Raw genomic sequence first — 16,518 nt, 5'->3', positions numbered from 1 at the left:
AGCCCTATGGTCTCAAACAAACAAAAGATCAAATAACAAAAACGCTAAACAGCCCTATAATAGCTAATCCAAAGAAGCAACACAAAATCACAGGTCGTCAGCCTGGAAATTCCTAAAACAAACAGGAGAAAACAAAACACAAAACGTAGCCTAAATGTCTAAATTCTTAATCGAAAACAACGAAAACATTATCAACACAAAATCTTCAAACAAAACAACTCTAATCTTAACTCGAAATCTAAATCTTTAGCAAAATAGCTGGGAATGGCAAAGGTGGGAGAATAGCTCTCCTGAGCAGCAGTCCGTGGGCTTCTTATCGTTCTTCCAGGAAGTGTTGGGCCAATCCCGGAAGTCCAATCCACGGCTTTCTACGTCCATGCCCACTTCCGCATCCGTCTCACACACACACACATACACACACACGAAATGGGGAGGGGAGAGCCAACAACACACCAACACACATAATGACCCCTAGGGTCATAACACTTGGGTTTTGAGGAGGCGGAGTTTGGGTGTGTACCATGGAGCAGAGTGCGTAAAGGAGACACATCTAGTTTTGAGTAGGGCCGAGGTGTTGATTATGTAACTCACGGTTGAAATTGGATATCATGTCGGAGAGGGAGAGTGTATAATTAGTACATGGAAGGTTATTGAGAGCAGCTGTGAAAGAGGGGAGGTCGATGTTCTTTAAGTTACGGAAGGTGATGGTGCGGGAGAGGTGGGTTTTGAAGAGAAGTAGTTTGGAATTAAAGCAGACTAGTTTGGGGTCGGAAAAGAAGGTGTCGAAGGTAGAACATGACCGAGCTGTGACACCAGAGCAGCAGACTAAATCGAGGGTGTGGCCTAGGGAATGTGTGATGTATTGTTGGAGCCCAAAGCTGTCCAGACAGGAACTGAAGTCCTTTGTTATGGTGTTGTTGGGATTGTCGAAGTGGATGTTAAAATCACCAAGAAGAATTATGTTGGGTGACAGAGAGATGAGGTTAGCTAAGAGGTCTGACAGTTCGTCCAGGAAGGTCGGGTTAGTTTTAGGTGGGTGATAGATAGTGGCCAAGAAGGTTGGTGTGTGGCCGCGCTATGAGAGCTTTGAAGGACTAGAAGGTGACAGTGGGGTGGATGAATATTTTGTATTTAAGGTTGAGCAATATGGTGAGGCCGCCACCGCGTCTCAAGAGGCGTGGACGGGGGAGATATGTAATGACCAGATGGAGGGGATTGGTTGACTGGAGTCCTGTAGTCAGTCATGTGGGACAGAATGTACAGGTTGTCCAGTGTTAGCGTGTGGGGTACAGTGAACTGCATGTTGAATGTTGGTAGAAAGCATATAGGAGCCCAGGCGGCTAGGATGCAGAGAAGGAAGACCGGTTCCAGAAGAGGTTGAAGTTGTCAATAAATTGGAGATTGTAGGACAGGGAGACAGACTTGAGCCAGGTGTTGAGGCTGAGGATTCTACTGAAGCGGCCAGAGCCTCTTCCAAGCATGGGGATGGGACCAGACATGAAAATAGACTTACCACAGTTGCTTAGGAGGTTCAGAAGAGACATAAAATCCTTTTTAGTCAGTTCAGGTCGGTAGAATGACGTGTCACATGTTCCAATATGTACAATCACTCTAATGATGGAAGACGGAAGTGTTGGCAGTAATCCAGGAAACATGTCCAGGATGTCCGAGGCCGTAGCTCCAGGGAAACAGTGAATAGTGGTGTTGAAAAAGCATACGTTCCTTATAATTGAGTGTCCGATGATTAATGCGGTTGGGGGGAAAAAGGGGACATGGAGAAGACACCAGTCATTGGCCGTTGGAGCTGTGACGACGTGCTAGCTGGTAGGGAGGCAGGGCGGTGACATCTAGTGCTGAGGTCGAAGATGGAGGCGGCAGGTCGGTTGGTCCGTAGCTAGAGAGCCCATGAGTGTGCCTGAGCATGGCCTCGCGAAGAATCCTACGGCGCACAGTAGCTGAGTGGGAGCACCGGGATCCGCGAGGAGCACTCGGACTAAGGCGGGGGCAGTGGGCGTCGTCAGAGGGGAGCAAGAGCGGGTGACGGCGCTGAACGTCTTCAGCGGATGTCGGGGGTTGTTGGGATCCCGAGGCGGGATAATCCGGTACATGATTAGCGGATGAAACAGTATGTAGTTCCAGAGTGGCAGAGTGGCAGAGGACAGAGGTGCGATTCGCATTGGAGAGGTCTAGGGAGGGACACGGCGACCCGTGGTGATGTCTTTTCCGCTCACGGACAGCAACCTCGCTCCAGGAGGACCGATGACATGGTGTTGAAGAGGAGGAGGGTTGTGGACAGGTTGACGGGTCCCATGGGGCGGTGTCCTGGAGAGTGAAGGTAAGTGAGGAGATCTTCCTCGATTGTTCGAGGGCAACGTCCATGAAGCTAGTCAGTACACAGTCTTTCTATTGTAGATCGTGAGAGAGGCAGCGTATTTCTTGCTTTAATTTGGTGATTTCATTGTTTGCTAGTCGGAGTAGTAGATTGGCATTGTCCGAGTTGGTATTGTCAGGTAATGTTGGCATTGTTGTTATCGTTCTTGGTGTTGATGGCGTTGTAGGTGCCTCGCTGGTTGTGTTGATCACCATCTTGTGTCGCCATCGATTTACTGACTAAATGGACTGAAGTGTTTCCAACAAAACATCCAGGTGCCATTATGGTAGCAAAAGTGCTTAGAACCACTATTGTTCCAAGGTTTGGAATCCCAGAAAAAATAAGATAAGATAAGATGAGAAAAAACTTTATTTGTCCCACAAAGGGGAAATTGCATTGTTGCAACAGCAACTAGAAGTACACAGCAGAGTGACAGAAGTAGTGTCACACGGTACATACCGGACCAGTCACCATGACACAGAGAGGAGCATGCGTGACGAGATGGAGGGATGCCGATGAAAACTCTCGTATAGAGCACAACGCCAGATTGGGTCAGCAGGGCAGTGAGTACACTCTGCCCGCAAATGTGTGAGTATTCCTGACTGATTGTAGTGCTCTGGGACTGTAAGTGTGTGGAGCCTTGTCTAACTGTTAAAGAATAGTGATTCTGTCTGTTTATGTCTGTGTGTCGAGGTTGCCGTGGGATTCTGAAGAAAGGCTGCATGTGGGACTGAGCAGACCTGAGGAGGCGAAGATATTGTCCCGTCTGATTCGTACAGCTGTTTTTGATTAGTGTAGTACTTTTGGGGATTTTATTTTTTTTTTTCCCGGACTTGTTACTATATTATTTGAATTTTTAATATACTTGCCCAAAATTTATGTAATAAATCAGATTGTTGTTACTCCTGGCTGTTTCTTGAATGACTGCCGCTCCCACTTGATTTACTTAAAAGGAAATTTGGGTATTTTGGTGGGGAATCCACACCAAATTTAAAGGGCCCCTTTCTCGGGTGGCCGGTCTTTGTCATCTCTCTGACAGGAGGAAGATGTGAGATAAATAAAATTAAAAATATTAAAAAATACTAAGTGGAATAAAACGATGAAGCTACAAAAACTATAAGTGTGTAAATATGTGCCTATGGGCATGTACAGTATATGGACATCTATGGATAAATAAATAAATACCAGGTAAAGTGATTAAAGTCTATTGCACTGACGGTGATTCACCTTATAATACAGTACTGTACATGATTACAGCAGATGGACACACAGCGAGGGAGGATCAGTCTGTCACTGAAGCTGCTCTCCAGGGCAGACAGGTCGTCCTGCAGGGGGTGAGACTCATGGTCCAACATAGATATTAGTTCAGCTGGGACCCTTCTGTCCCCCACCTCCCTCACTGAGTCCAGAGGACAGCCCAGGACAGAGCTGGACTTCTTCTCAGACCTTGTCCAGCTTCTTCCTCTCCCTCTCCGTGATGCTGCTGCTCGAGTAGACCACACCATACAGGATGCCACCACAGAGTCATAGAAGGTCCTCAGGAGTGCCCCCTTCACCCCAAAAGACCGTAGTCTCCTTCAGGAGGTCGAGCCGGCTCTGGCCCTTCCTGTACAGTGCATTTCTGTTATGAGTCCAGTCCAGTTTGTTGTTCAGGTGAACACACAGGTACTTACAAGAGTCCACTCACTGGATGTTAACTGACGAGGGGAGAGTAGACCGATGTCTGTGGAAGTCCACCACCATCTCCTTGGTCTTCCCTGCGTTGATGAGGAGGTGGTTCCACTGACACCAATGCATGAAGTCCTGCGTCGGTCCTCTGTACTCCGTGTCATCGTCATCAGTGATGAGCCCAACAATCGCAAGTTGTCGGAGAACTTCTGCAGAGCACAGCTGTCCATGTTGTGTCTGTAGTCTGCAGTGAAGAGGAAGTGAAGAGGTAGGGGGAGCCAGGACAGTCCCCTTGGGGGGCCCCCCACACTGCAGGTTAGGATGTCAGACACACTGTCGCAGGCTTTCTCAAACTGGGGCCGGTTTGTGAAGTAGTCCAGGATCCATTGCGCCAGGTCAAAGTCCATGCCAGCCTTCTCCAGTTTGTCCCTTAAAACCACCGGCTGTATAGTGTTGAATGCACTGGAGATTTCAAAGAACAGAATTCTCACAGCGCTGCCAGGCTTCTCCAGGTGAGCCAGAGCATGGTGAAGCAGGAAGATGCCGGGTTGGTAGGCGAATTGCAGCGGATCCATCGCTGAACTCACCACGGAGCTAAGGTGTCCCAGGACCAGTCTCTCCGTGAGAGCCACCGGCCACAAGCTGTTGAGGTCTTTAGCATGCTGTATCTTGGGCACTGGTACCACACAGGATGTCTTCCAGAGCTGTGGTACCACCCTCAGCTTGAGGCTCAGATTGAAGACATGCTCCATAACTTCACACAGTTCATCTGCACAGGACCTAAGGAGCCTGGAGCTGATGCCATCTGGTCCAGCTGCCTTCCTAGCCTTAATCCTCCTCAGTTCACTTCTCACCTGGGCTGGTGTGAGGGACAAGGCTGGGCAAGGGGGCTGTGTGCTGGGGGAGTGGGGGAATCCATGGAGCTGTGAAGTGGTGGGGTGATGGGATGGGCCAGAGGTGTGAAAGTCTGAGGGAGTGGGGCATTGTGCAGGTGTCGGGGAAAAGGCATGCAGCTGCGTGGGGGGAGGAGAGGGTGATGATCAAACCTAAGGAAATGCAGATTTAGATCGTTAACCCACTGCAGGTCCCCCTAAGACGTGTAGTGGAAGTCTCCAGAGATGAGGAAGAGGACCTGTGGGTGCTGTGTCTGCAGCCTGCTGGTGATAGAGAGCAGCGTGTCACAGGATGTGTCTGCATTAGCAGAGGGGGGCAATCACGTGTGTTCACTCCTGTGGCAGGTAGTATGGCTGCATGCTAACTGCTAACAGTTCAATGTCTCTGCTACACAGTTGCTCCCTCACTGTATAGTGTCCTGGTTTGCACCATCTCACATGAACAAACATAGCCAGACCTCCTCCTTTCCTCTTACCACTGTCCTCCGTCCTGTCCACGTGCAGCAGATAAAAATTATGCAAAGAAACAGCCAAGTCAGGGATGTGAGGGGTCAACCACGTCTCTGTGAACACAATGACTCTGTTCTCTCTGTATTTCCACGCTGGTGTCTTATGAGTGCGGCGAGCTCATCTGTTTTGTTGGGAATGGACCTCACATTCCCCATGATCACTGAGGGGAGGACAAATCTAAATTGCCTCTTCTTTTCCTGGAGCTTTCTCCCAGTGCGGTGGCCTCTGCATGTCTTTCTAAGCACCTCTGCTGGGATCATATGCCTGTTTTGGGGGAACACTACAGTGCTCTGCACTGTGATCAGTGTAAACAAAGGGTGCACGGGGTCCAACACACATCGTGGCTGAAATCTTGGTTCCAAGTGTTGTAATTCTTGAGGAAACAGCAGATTTGCGTAGAACTGAGCTTTGTAAAGAATATATACAAAATATTAATATATATAAAAACAAACAAGATAAAAGCCAAAAACCGTTAGAAAGAGTAAAAAGATGTAGGAGCTATTGCAATCAGCAGCCGGCTCCCACCAGCGCCGGAAGTGAAGCACTTTGTGAATCAAGTGATAAAACACTTAACTACTGTTTTACTACTGGTAAAATACCACTGCTCATACCATCCCCAATCCGCAGGATCATTGGAAAGAACTAATGGAGCTCTCAAATCCGTCTCAAACCCTGTGGAGAAAATCTCCTTCTGAGCATTAGAGGAGAGCAACGGGAAAGTGCTAGGGAAAATGAAGGTAATATATGTGGCTGTGATCTTTTGTATCTGTTTGTCACTCCAACAGGGACACCCTATCCAGAAAAGAGCAACCAAAAACAACCATGGGCCTATGGACACTTTCCAGCACCATGTAACTCTGACACTGAAAGAAGGTGAAACTAAAACCTATGAGTTTGACTTATGTGCTTTCATTCTCTGCCAAGGAGAATTATGGCAGCAACAGCTTAAAGGCTATGATGTGTAAATGTGTGGTTGAGGGAATACCCCCCCAGATGAGACTCCCCTTGTCCCAGTTGTGGCCAAATGCGGTCGAATACCAGGCCAGGAGGCTGGACGAATTCTAACTCAAGACAACCTACTGCTTCTTCGGGTGTGACTCCCACTTTAGTGGAGAAGGAAAGCACAACCCCTAGTGAAGTAATAGTAGTAGTAATAATAGTAGTAATAGTAGTGAAGTGGTCCAACATCCGCAAACGGCAACTGCTATCACAACTGGAGATTGAAGAGATACAACATAAATGCTGTGGCAAGGAGGAGCCTGGATGCAAGGTCAGGTGGGAAACAATACCATCCCCACCCGAGATTGGGTACCAAGCCCCGATAACAAGCCCCCACACATTCAACACGAGCAGCTGACCTGATATTGAAGATCATGAGTAAAAACCTCCGTAGTAACCTCTGTAGCTGGTTACGATGAATCCCTACAGTGACAACAAGCTGATTTTGTGCTTTGCCACAAAATAAACACCACCACCACCAGTATCCTGCATGGAGAAGTGCAACACACAACTATCAGAACTGGAGAGAAGTGGGATGAAGTTGGGTAAGAAGTACTGCAAGCTGTCCATACCTGAGACCCTGGAAACTGCCAAGCAATGACTCACAGCCCTGACCACACTCCTGAAGAGGTACACCAGAGAAATAGAAGCAAGGAGAATAAACAGAGTGTTCCCCACCAAAGCATCTAAAGTGGCAGGGTAGTAACATGACAGCAGACCCACGCCAAGGCTGGAGACCGAACAATACTGGAAAAACATATGGGAGAAGGAAACATCACATAACACCAATGCCCAGCGGCTGGCGGACCTGAGAGCAGACCACAACAACCTCCCTGAACAAGAACCAGTAACCATCACAATGGTAGATATCCAAGAAAGGGTCTCAAACATGAAGAAATTGACAACACTGGGGCTTGACATGATCCACACCTAGTGGCTAAAGAAGCTAACTAAACTCCATGAGCTCCTGGCAGCTCAAATGAACCAGCTGCTAATGGATGGGACTCACCCAGAGTGGCTCAATCCATCCATCCAACCATCCATTTTCTCCTGCTTTATCTGGGGCCGGGTCACGGGGGCAGTGGTTTAAGTAGAGATGCCCACACTTCCTTCTTCCTAGACACTTCCTCCAGGTTTTCCATGGGAATACCGAGGCATTCCGAGGCCAGTCGAGAGACATTGTCCCTCCAGCGGCAGCGGCTCTGAGCTCCTCCTGGGTGACAAAGCTCCTCACCTTCCTCGAAGAGAGCGCCCAGCCACCCTGCGGAAGAAACTCATTTTGGCCACTTGTATCCGTGATCTTGTCCTTTTTTTCATGACCCAGAGCTAATGACCATAGGTGAGGGTAGGAACGTTGATTGACCAGTAAATCGAGAAGTTCACCTTTCGACTTAGCTCATAGTATACCACAACAAACAACTCTTCTTCTGTCTCATCATTGGGCGTTTTCCCTTTTGTAAAGTAGTTCTTGAAAGACATTTGGTTTTTACTCATTTTAGCTATCTTATGGACTTAATTTTTGGTATCACATGTATAGCCCGTCAGGAGGAACAGATGGATGTTTATATTACAAAGGCAATTCATGAGATATCTTAATCAGATTTGTTCTATGTACTCAGTGGTTATCAAAGTTCTTTCTATGGGGTTATGTTAAAGATATCGTGTATTGCACAAAGACACGGGACATCACTGATCTAAAACAAAAGATCACTGATGCCAATGCCACCACTGATGAGGCTATGCTATAGTGAACATGGCAAGAAATCGAGTAGCATCTTGATGTGCTTCGTGCAATTAATGGTGTCCATATAGAGGTTTATTAAATGAGGCAAAAAACGTCAATATCTACTCATCATTTTGTAATAATTTCCACATATTTGTCTGTTCATTTGCTTTTGTAATAATTTTTTTTTAAATTGTTAGACTTACGGACACGCTGTATATGGTTAAAACTGGGCATGTTCAGGGCATAACATGAGGATGAATCACCTGTTCACAGATCTAGGTGGTCTGGGATTTAGAATTGTTTACAGGTCAACATTTGCATGGTTTCATCAATGTGAATATTTTTCACACAGGACATTTTTGGCTCCCGGGTGCACATACATGTTTAGTAAGGATCATGTTCAGAGTTTTAGAAATGAGACCCCTGCACACTCTCCCAGCAACATTATCCTACCAGACTAAATTGTGTGTGGTGTGGGTCAATGTGACTTCTGTTGTGGGTTGTATTCTGTTTTTTATTGCCTTGGTCTGAAACAACAGGCAGTGACTTTCATTGAAGTGACAACAGGTGGACTCACTTTAGTTCAGTCCAAACTGAAGCGGTCTAATCCACCAGTAAATCAGTAAATTCTCCTTCACTGAGTTTGAAGTATTTCAGAGGAGTTGATTCACCTATATTATAATTTTAGAAGATGTAGTTAGGACTGCTAATGAACTGTACTGCATTATACAGCTGCTTCTGTTAGGTTCTCTATCCTCAGTGACATGTTGGGGTGGACAAAATAACAGAAACACCAGTCAGTATGATGCATTTCAACAGCATCACACACTACAGCCCCTAAAGTGATCACACAGGTGCATCAACACCAATGAAACTGTTCCCAAGAAAAAAAACTGAATGTTATCACCTTCATGAATGAAGATTTATCACTGGACTGGTTTTCCTCCATGAATCACAATAAACTGACATGTTTGCTGAAATTCAGACTACATTCACTTCCATGAAAAACTGAAGTTAAGACTTCTGAATCAATTTTACAATGTGCAGCATGTGGAAAAATAATTCTATATGTACAGTACAAGCAGTGGTGCAGACGACACGACACAGTTTTTTCATCATTACTCGAATTCTTGTCTGACTTCAATGCCCACAGTACTGAATCATAACTTGTAGAAAACAAATTAAGAAACTGACTTGTAGGAGTTTGTTGCTGTGATTAAAGGCAAAATGGAAACATTAACCATCAACACATATATGTTTAGGTTTTCAACATTTAAAATCTTTCTTTTCATCTTATGACCAATATGAGCTTCATCAATGCAACTACAGTCACTGATACTATATGAACATTATTATCACTACAGATGAAATGACTGTACATTAGTTAACAGTGTGGATATATTAGTGTGATTTGACCTGAAACAACAACTTCTTCAGGTGTTTAGAGATTTCCTTCATTTTTAGTCCATAAATGACTGGATTGAACAGAGGGTGATAGGTGATCATTTGTAAAGCCATTACTAACCGAGCAGTTTTTGGAAAATCTGATTCCAGTCGAACTACAACAACATCATAAGTAACAAACGAGGAAAAGTTAATTAAAACCAGCAGGTGAGGTAAACAGGTCTGAGCAGCTTTGTTTCTGACTGTTTTACAGCTTCGGTAGGATATAAGAAGTATCCTAGTGTATGTGAAGAGGATGAAAAGCATAGGGAGCAGTACAATATTTACTAACATGAACACACCATATATAGATATCATAAGGGAACGTACGCACTGAAGACCGTAAATTGAACTGTTACAAAAAATTCCTTTCAAACTAAAGATGCAGACTTTTGTATCAGTGTACAATGTAAGTGACACTGCAATTTCACAAGCAGGCACAAGCCAAGCTAAAAGCAGAAAGACTTTAACAGTTGTTTTCCTCATGATAGTTGGATACTGCAGAGGTTTACATATAGACACATACCTGTCATAGGCCATGGCTGCCAACAGTAAAAACTCTGAAGCACCTAAAGAATAATATACATAAGCTTGGAAGAGACAGAGTGGATAAGTTGTGATCTGTTTTTCAGATAAAAAGTCGATCAGTAGCTTTGGGTAGATATTAGTGCTGAAAAGAACAGAGTTCAGTAACAAAGCTGCAATGAAAATGTACATAGGCTCATGGAGGTTTTTGTGAATCGCTATCAGACACACAATAGTAGAATTACTGCAGATTATTAGAATATATGCTGTAAACATGATCACAAAATAAAGATATCTGTATCTGTGCATTTCTACATAACCATCAATAGTTATATATGTTATATTGAATCTATCATCCATTAAACTTCTCCAACCAAAGTGTTAATCAGTAATGCAGATCATATAGCAAACATTCATAAATAATAGCTGAGAAAACAAGTGTCACTGTGAGGACTGCAGTAACAGGTTACCTGTGTTGGACTGTCTCATTCATTCACTGACACCACAGTCAGAAAGTGTTTGAGTCTGTGGAAGGTTTTTATCAGGCTGCTTCACCCTCCATGGGTCTCATTAAACTCTCAACTAACATGTAAACAACTTCAGGAAACTCAAGAGTCCTGGACCCATGATTGTTGTTAGACCTCTCCACCAGGTGGTGGATCCCCATTACATTTTTCTATGGTTGCTGCATATTTTTGTTTATGACAAAACAAAGTCCATTCATCCACCCAACAAAGAAAGATATGCAATAACTTTTGAGACTAGCTAAGTACTATATCAAAAACACAGTGGATAACCTATTCAAGTCAGCTAGCCATTCTCACATGGGCACTACATAAAGTGGTTTTTCTCAATATGGCAGAGGGTTTGATTCATGGACTGCCAATTAAAACCATCGTCATCATATCCTGAACAGTTGAGGATTACAATACTCTGAATTCTTAGATAGAAGTAGAGACACCAATATCTTACATCTGCCAAAGGAGAAACCATTACGAACACCTCTACTGAACATTTCAACAGCAGAGTGATCAACATCAAGACAATATGTCTATCACCACTGTTACACTTATTCTATTCTGAAAGCTTTTTTTTTTTACTGTGCCTTTGATTGATCAGTTTCCCTGCTGCACTTTTATTTTCATTGCTGCTCCAGAGGCCATTTGCAACATCTACTAGCACGATATAGCTGCATTTCTGCTGCCCTGCCAAACTGTACACATTCTGTGTAGCTGTATTTTAATATCAATGTGCTCTGCTACTATTTCTCACTCTAGGCAAGAAGCTGATGCCTTTTGAGTTCAACACTATTCTGTGTTTGACTGACTCTGCCACGTCTACACCATGTTAGATTATAGATAGAACATCAGTGTATTACAGAGATCTTCCTATGTTTATGGAAAGCAACCTTCTCTGTGGAAGGTTTTCATCAGACTACTTCACCGTCCATGGGTCTCATTAAACTCTCAACTAACATGTAAACAACTTCAGGAAACTCAGAGTCTTGAGGTGTTCTCCAGAATGGAGGTTTAACAAACTCAGAAGTTAACCCTGTACTCTGAGTTGATAAACCCTGAGATGGGAAAAGAGTTTTTGGTTCCAGAGCAGCTGGTCAGAGTTCAGTTAGCTCTGAGTTGATTAACTCTGAGTTAACCGACAACACGAGGACTTTAAGAAGCTATCATCACAGGAGCTTAGATACAATGATTCACCATGGCAATGGGAAAAAGTCTATGCTCTTCACACAGGAGGAATCAGAAATTCACATGGGAAATAAAAAAATATTTCAATCTTGTAATTTATGGATAGAAAATCAATCGAGATGAAAACTGAATTTTACACTGGTCTAACAATTGAAAAACAGTAATCTAGAAAACTGAATTCAAGTTTCTAATGTTGCATTTGTTTCATGTAAAATAGAAATTTTAATTGTTACATGGACCTTAAGTGTCTTGAACACATTTTTGCAAGAAAAGCAAAACAGCTGCAGCAGCAAAGGAGAGTGAACTGGTGTGGGACAAAATTGTTGTTTGAGTCAATGGGTCAAGTTTGACATTGTGCATAGTTGTTTGATTTACCACTCACCACACTTTGTTTCTCTAACAGGAGCTACAGGTGAAACAGTGGTGGGATGTGACTACTACCTCACTTGGTTTAAGGTTTTTATATGCACCCCCTGATGTTCAAATCTGCAGCTTTATGGTCTAATTCATGACCAACAAAAAGCACTGCTACAGTGCAACTACAAATCCAGGCTCAGTATTGTCTTTGCCAAAACAGCATTTTGGAGTATTTGGCCTTTTGGGATCAGTCCAACACATGAATACATTGTGCATCAAGTCTCTGATGTCAAGAACTAGTAAGAAGGTGGCAGCAACCCATGGAAAACAGGACCAACACAGTCAAAGATGAGCTGGTGAACATAGTGGAACATTTAGCAGGTAAAGATCCAGAGATTTCCCTCAGGATGTGGTGAAGACCAAACCCAGAGTTCAAACTTAGGGATCACTACACTCAATTCTAAGGCCAAGCTAAGACAATTATATATTATGGCTCTTCCATGAAACTGGACGACTCACAAAATGTGGATTTAAAAACAGAAGCAGCAGAGCCTGAGATGTTGTGGCTTTTAGTCTCCAGTATGGATCAAAGCAAAAAACATCTTATCAATGTTATCTTTTGTTTACACCCTCACTGCCTGTTTTGAGTATTTCAACCCTCACACCTTCAGCTCAGAAAAGACTTTGTAAAATCCAAAATTATCACAGAAAAACCTTCCATATTTGAGAATTAGAGGAGAGATGTCTGTTCTCCCCAGTATGCTTCAGATTCATACTGTTTATAGTGAAACACCACAAAATACCCTCAGAGAGCTGGACATAAACATTCAGGGTCCGTCATCTTTCTTTACCTTCAGGAGAGAAACCTGTTAAATCTTCTTATCTCCCTTAGACCTGTAGCATCAAACCCAACAGTGACCCTTTTACTTAAACATTCTTGTGCACTATGGAACAGTAAATCCTCCAGGACATCAACTATTCTTAAACAACAACCTCGGTGAGACCCTTTAAAAAGGGTCCCACCCATTTGACTAAAAGGACAGTGATCTATTCACAAACACAAATGTGACTGGGGTTTCTGTCACGTAGTAGCAGGGGCTAGCAATGCACACCTGAGCCAAATAAAGGAACTGATGAGGGTCACAATACCAGCAATAAGGGAGGGACCAGGGAACACGAACATCAACAAAAAAAAGAGTCTGGCACAGGAAATAAATCAGGATCATAAGTTGTACAATAATGAAAAATTTATGTTATAATATTCAGGGTATCAGTATTTAAAATATTTTACAGCTTCAATAGGATATAAGAAGTATCCTGGTGGATGTAAAAAAAAATTATGAAAAGCAAAAGGAAGCAGTGCAATATTTAGTGACAAAAACACATTTTGTCATTGGATCATTTTAGTTATACTAAGACAGGACTGAGTTTTGTTGTAGATGATGTAGTCTACTCTCCAGTTAGACTCTGTTACATTATTCATTGGGGCGTTATTGTTTCTCAGGCTAAATCCAATGATATGAAAGAGGATAGAGAACAGAGAAAATACACAAACACGTAAAAACACACAATTGATCAACCACTTGAATCAACGGGTTTCTGAAATAGTTTGACCACGAACTGAACATTATCACCTCGATGAAGGAGGATTTGTTACAGGACTGTTGGACTAGACTGACAAAGTTATAGTTAGGTGGACCTAATAAACTGACAATGGAGTGTTTCTACTTTAACAATACACCCAGATATGATGCCAATATGAAATATTCAGTGAATTAACAGCTAAGCCACAACAAACTGGAAACACAAGAATCAAACTGACAATTAGAATCAAACTGTATTTCTGGGCTCTGCAGCAAATTGCTTAGTTAGTAGTGATTACATAGTGTAGTTGAAGCTGATAATGCTCTTTACTGTGATTTAGGGTTTTAGAAACATCTTTACACTCAATACTTTTCAAGGCTCAGAGAAATCACATCTCTGTTTTATTCTGACACTAGACAATGACTGTACAACAGTTATCAGTGTTAGTACATTAGACTATTTTACCTGGACAGAACAATTTCCTGAGGTGTTTAGAAATTTCTTTCATCTTTAGTCCATATATGATTGGATTGAAAAGAGGATGATACAAAATTGATTGTGTTGAAATTATTAAATGTACAATTTTTGGAAAACCAGTTTTCATTTGAACTAGAAGTACATCAAATGAAGCCAAACAGGAAAAGTTGATTAGAACAATCAGGTGAGGTAAACAGGTCTGTGCAGCTTTTCTCCTGACTTCTCTACCACTTCGATAGGTGATTATAAATATCCTTATATAGGTTAAAAGGATGAACAGCACAGGGAGAATTAAAATATTAACAAAAGCAATCATAATATATATATTTAGTAGTCTTGACTGCTCACATTGAAGTTTCAAAACTTCACTGTTACAAGCTATTACTTTAAAAGAAAACTCACATAGCTCAACATCAGCACTCAGACCAATTGGCACTGCTAACTGACCAGCAGGCAGAATCCAAGCTACAACCAGTAAAATACAGATGTTTGTTTTTGTCATGATAGTTGGATACTGCAGAGGTTTACATATAGACACATACCTGTCATAGGACATGGCTGCCAACAGTAAAAACTCTGAAGCACCTAAAGAATAACAGACATAGAACTGAAAGAGACAGGCTGAATATGATATGATCTGTTTTTCAGATAAAACATCAAACAGAATCTTTGGGTACATATTAGTGCTGAAAAGAACAGAGTTCAGTAACAAAGCTGCAATGAAAATGTACATAGGCTCATGGAGGTTTTTGTGAATCACTATCAGACACACAATAGTAGAATTACTGCAGATTATTAGAAAATATGCTGTAAACATGATCACAAAATAAACAAATCTATATTTGTTCAGTTCCACGTATCCATCAAGTGTTATATATGATATATTTAATTTTTGATCCATTAAGATTTAAAAACAAAGACTTGAAGTATCAAAGCAAAGATCACATGAACATATTATACAGTATATCTGTCATTCAATTGTCTAATGTATTCACTGATACCCGACCTTGACATGAACTTGTGTTGAAATATTGCAACAAATACAAACCTCCAGAATACAAAGTGAACTGTTTGACTCTGTGGGTTGATTTTTATCAGCTTGTTTCTCCCTCCATGGATCTCATTAAACTCTCCACCAAGAGCTGTGTCGTCATGTAAACATCAAAATAGTAGTCCTCTGTTGTTATACAGTAAAATGATCTGAAGAAGTGTGTTGCTGCAGAGAAGATGTTTCCCATTTCCACTATTTCACTATTTGTTATCTTTGATGGAGCCTCACAGCAAGAAGGTCGTGGGTTCGCAACCCGGCCTTTCTGTGTGGAGTTTGCATGTTCTCCCTGTGCTTGTGTGGGTTTTCTCCAGGTACTCTGGTTTCCTCCCACAGTCCAAAAACATGTATGTCAGGTTGATTGGTGACTCTAAATTGCCCGTAGGAGTGAGTGTGAGTGTGTGAGGTTGTTTGTCTCTATGTGGCCCTGTGATGGACTGGTGACCTGTCCAGGGTGTACCCCTGCCTTTCAACCGAGAGAGAGCTGGGATAGGCTCCAGCAGGTCCCTGGGACCCTGGCTTTCAGGAAAAAGCGGGTACAGAAGATGGATGGATGGATCTTTGATGGAGCTGGCAGCTGAATAATAAAAGGAACCAGTCATGTCACACATTTCTTTAGCTGCTGCCTAATTAGTAAAGTTTAAGTGACTTGCCAAACACTGATCCCCATTACACTGTTGCATGGCCTTGTGTTCTCATCAGGTGGAACCTGGAACAACTCTCTTCTCAAGAACAATGACAAAATCTGCTGTTTCATAAAGTTTCTGGAATAACCCTTGTTTCCAGGAGCAAAGGAAGAAGTAGACTGATTTCAAGATGAAGTCCATATAGAAAGGAGGTCAGGGTGCATGGAAGATAAACAAAAAATCACTTTAAATTTGGAGAACTCAGTGTGTATTGACTGTTGCTGACAGACAGGTTTACTCAGAATAGTTCAAAAGAGAAGACACCCCAGTCAGCAGCAGCAACAGAAACACCTTGGGATGAGATGAGATAGGTCAGAGGAGACTGGTCAGACTGCCGGTTTTGACAAATGTCCTGTCCAATAGCAGAACACCAGGCCAGTTTCCTGTCAGCAAACAACAGAACTCTGAAGCTGCAGTGGTTATAGGCTCACCAAAACTGGACAGTTGAGAAGTTGAAATTTGCAGCAATGTTCTCCCTGTGCCTGTGTGGGTTTTCTCCAGGTACTCTGGTTTCCTCCCACAGTCCAA

At 42.9% G+C, this 16,518-nt stretch overlaps 1 protein-coding gene across 1 annotated transcript; it reads right to left on the bottom strand.

Annotated features, from left to right (window-relative positions):
- Window positions 1-9,568: 9,568 nt before the first annotated feature.
- LOC113123734 (olfactory receptor 6N2-like) lies at window positions 9,569-10,495 on the bottom strand. The gene has a single exon (XM_026295985.1). The coding sequence runs from the start codon at window positions 10,493-10,495 to the stop codon at window positions 9,569-9,571; it is 927 nt and encodes a 308-aa protein (XP_026151770.1).
- Between the last annotated feature and the right edge of the window lie 6,023 nt (window positions 10,496-16,518).

The sequence above is a fragment of the Mastacembelus armatus genome, chromosome 21, assembly GCF_900324485.2.
Source record: "Mastacembelus armatus chromosome 21, fMasArm1.2, whole genome shotgun sequence".
Lineage (NCBI taxonomy): Eukaryota > Metazoa > Chordata > Actinopteri > Synbranchiformes > Mastacembelidae > Mastacembelus > Mastacembelus armatus.
The sequence above is the reverse complement of the archived record's forward strand: the minus strand, read 5'-3'. Positions and strand labels throughout refer to the sequence as shown.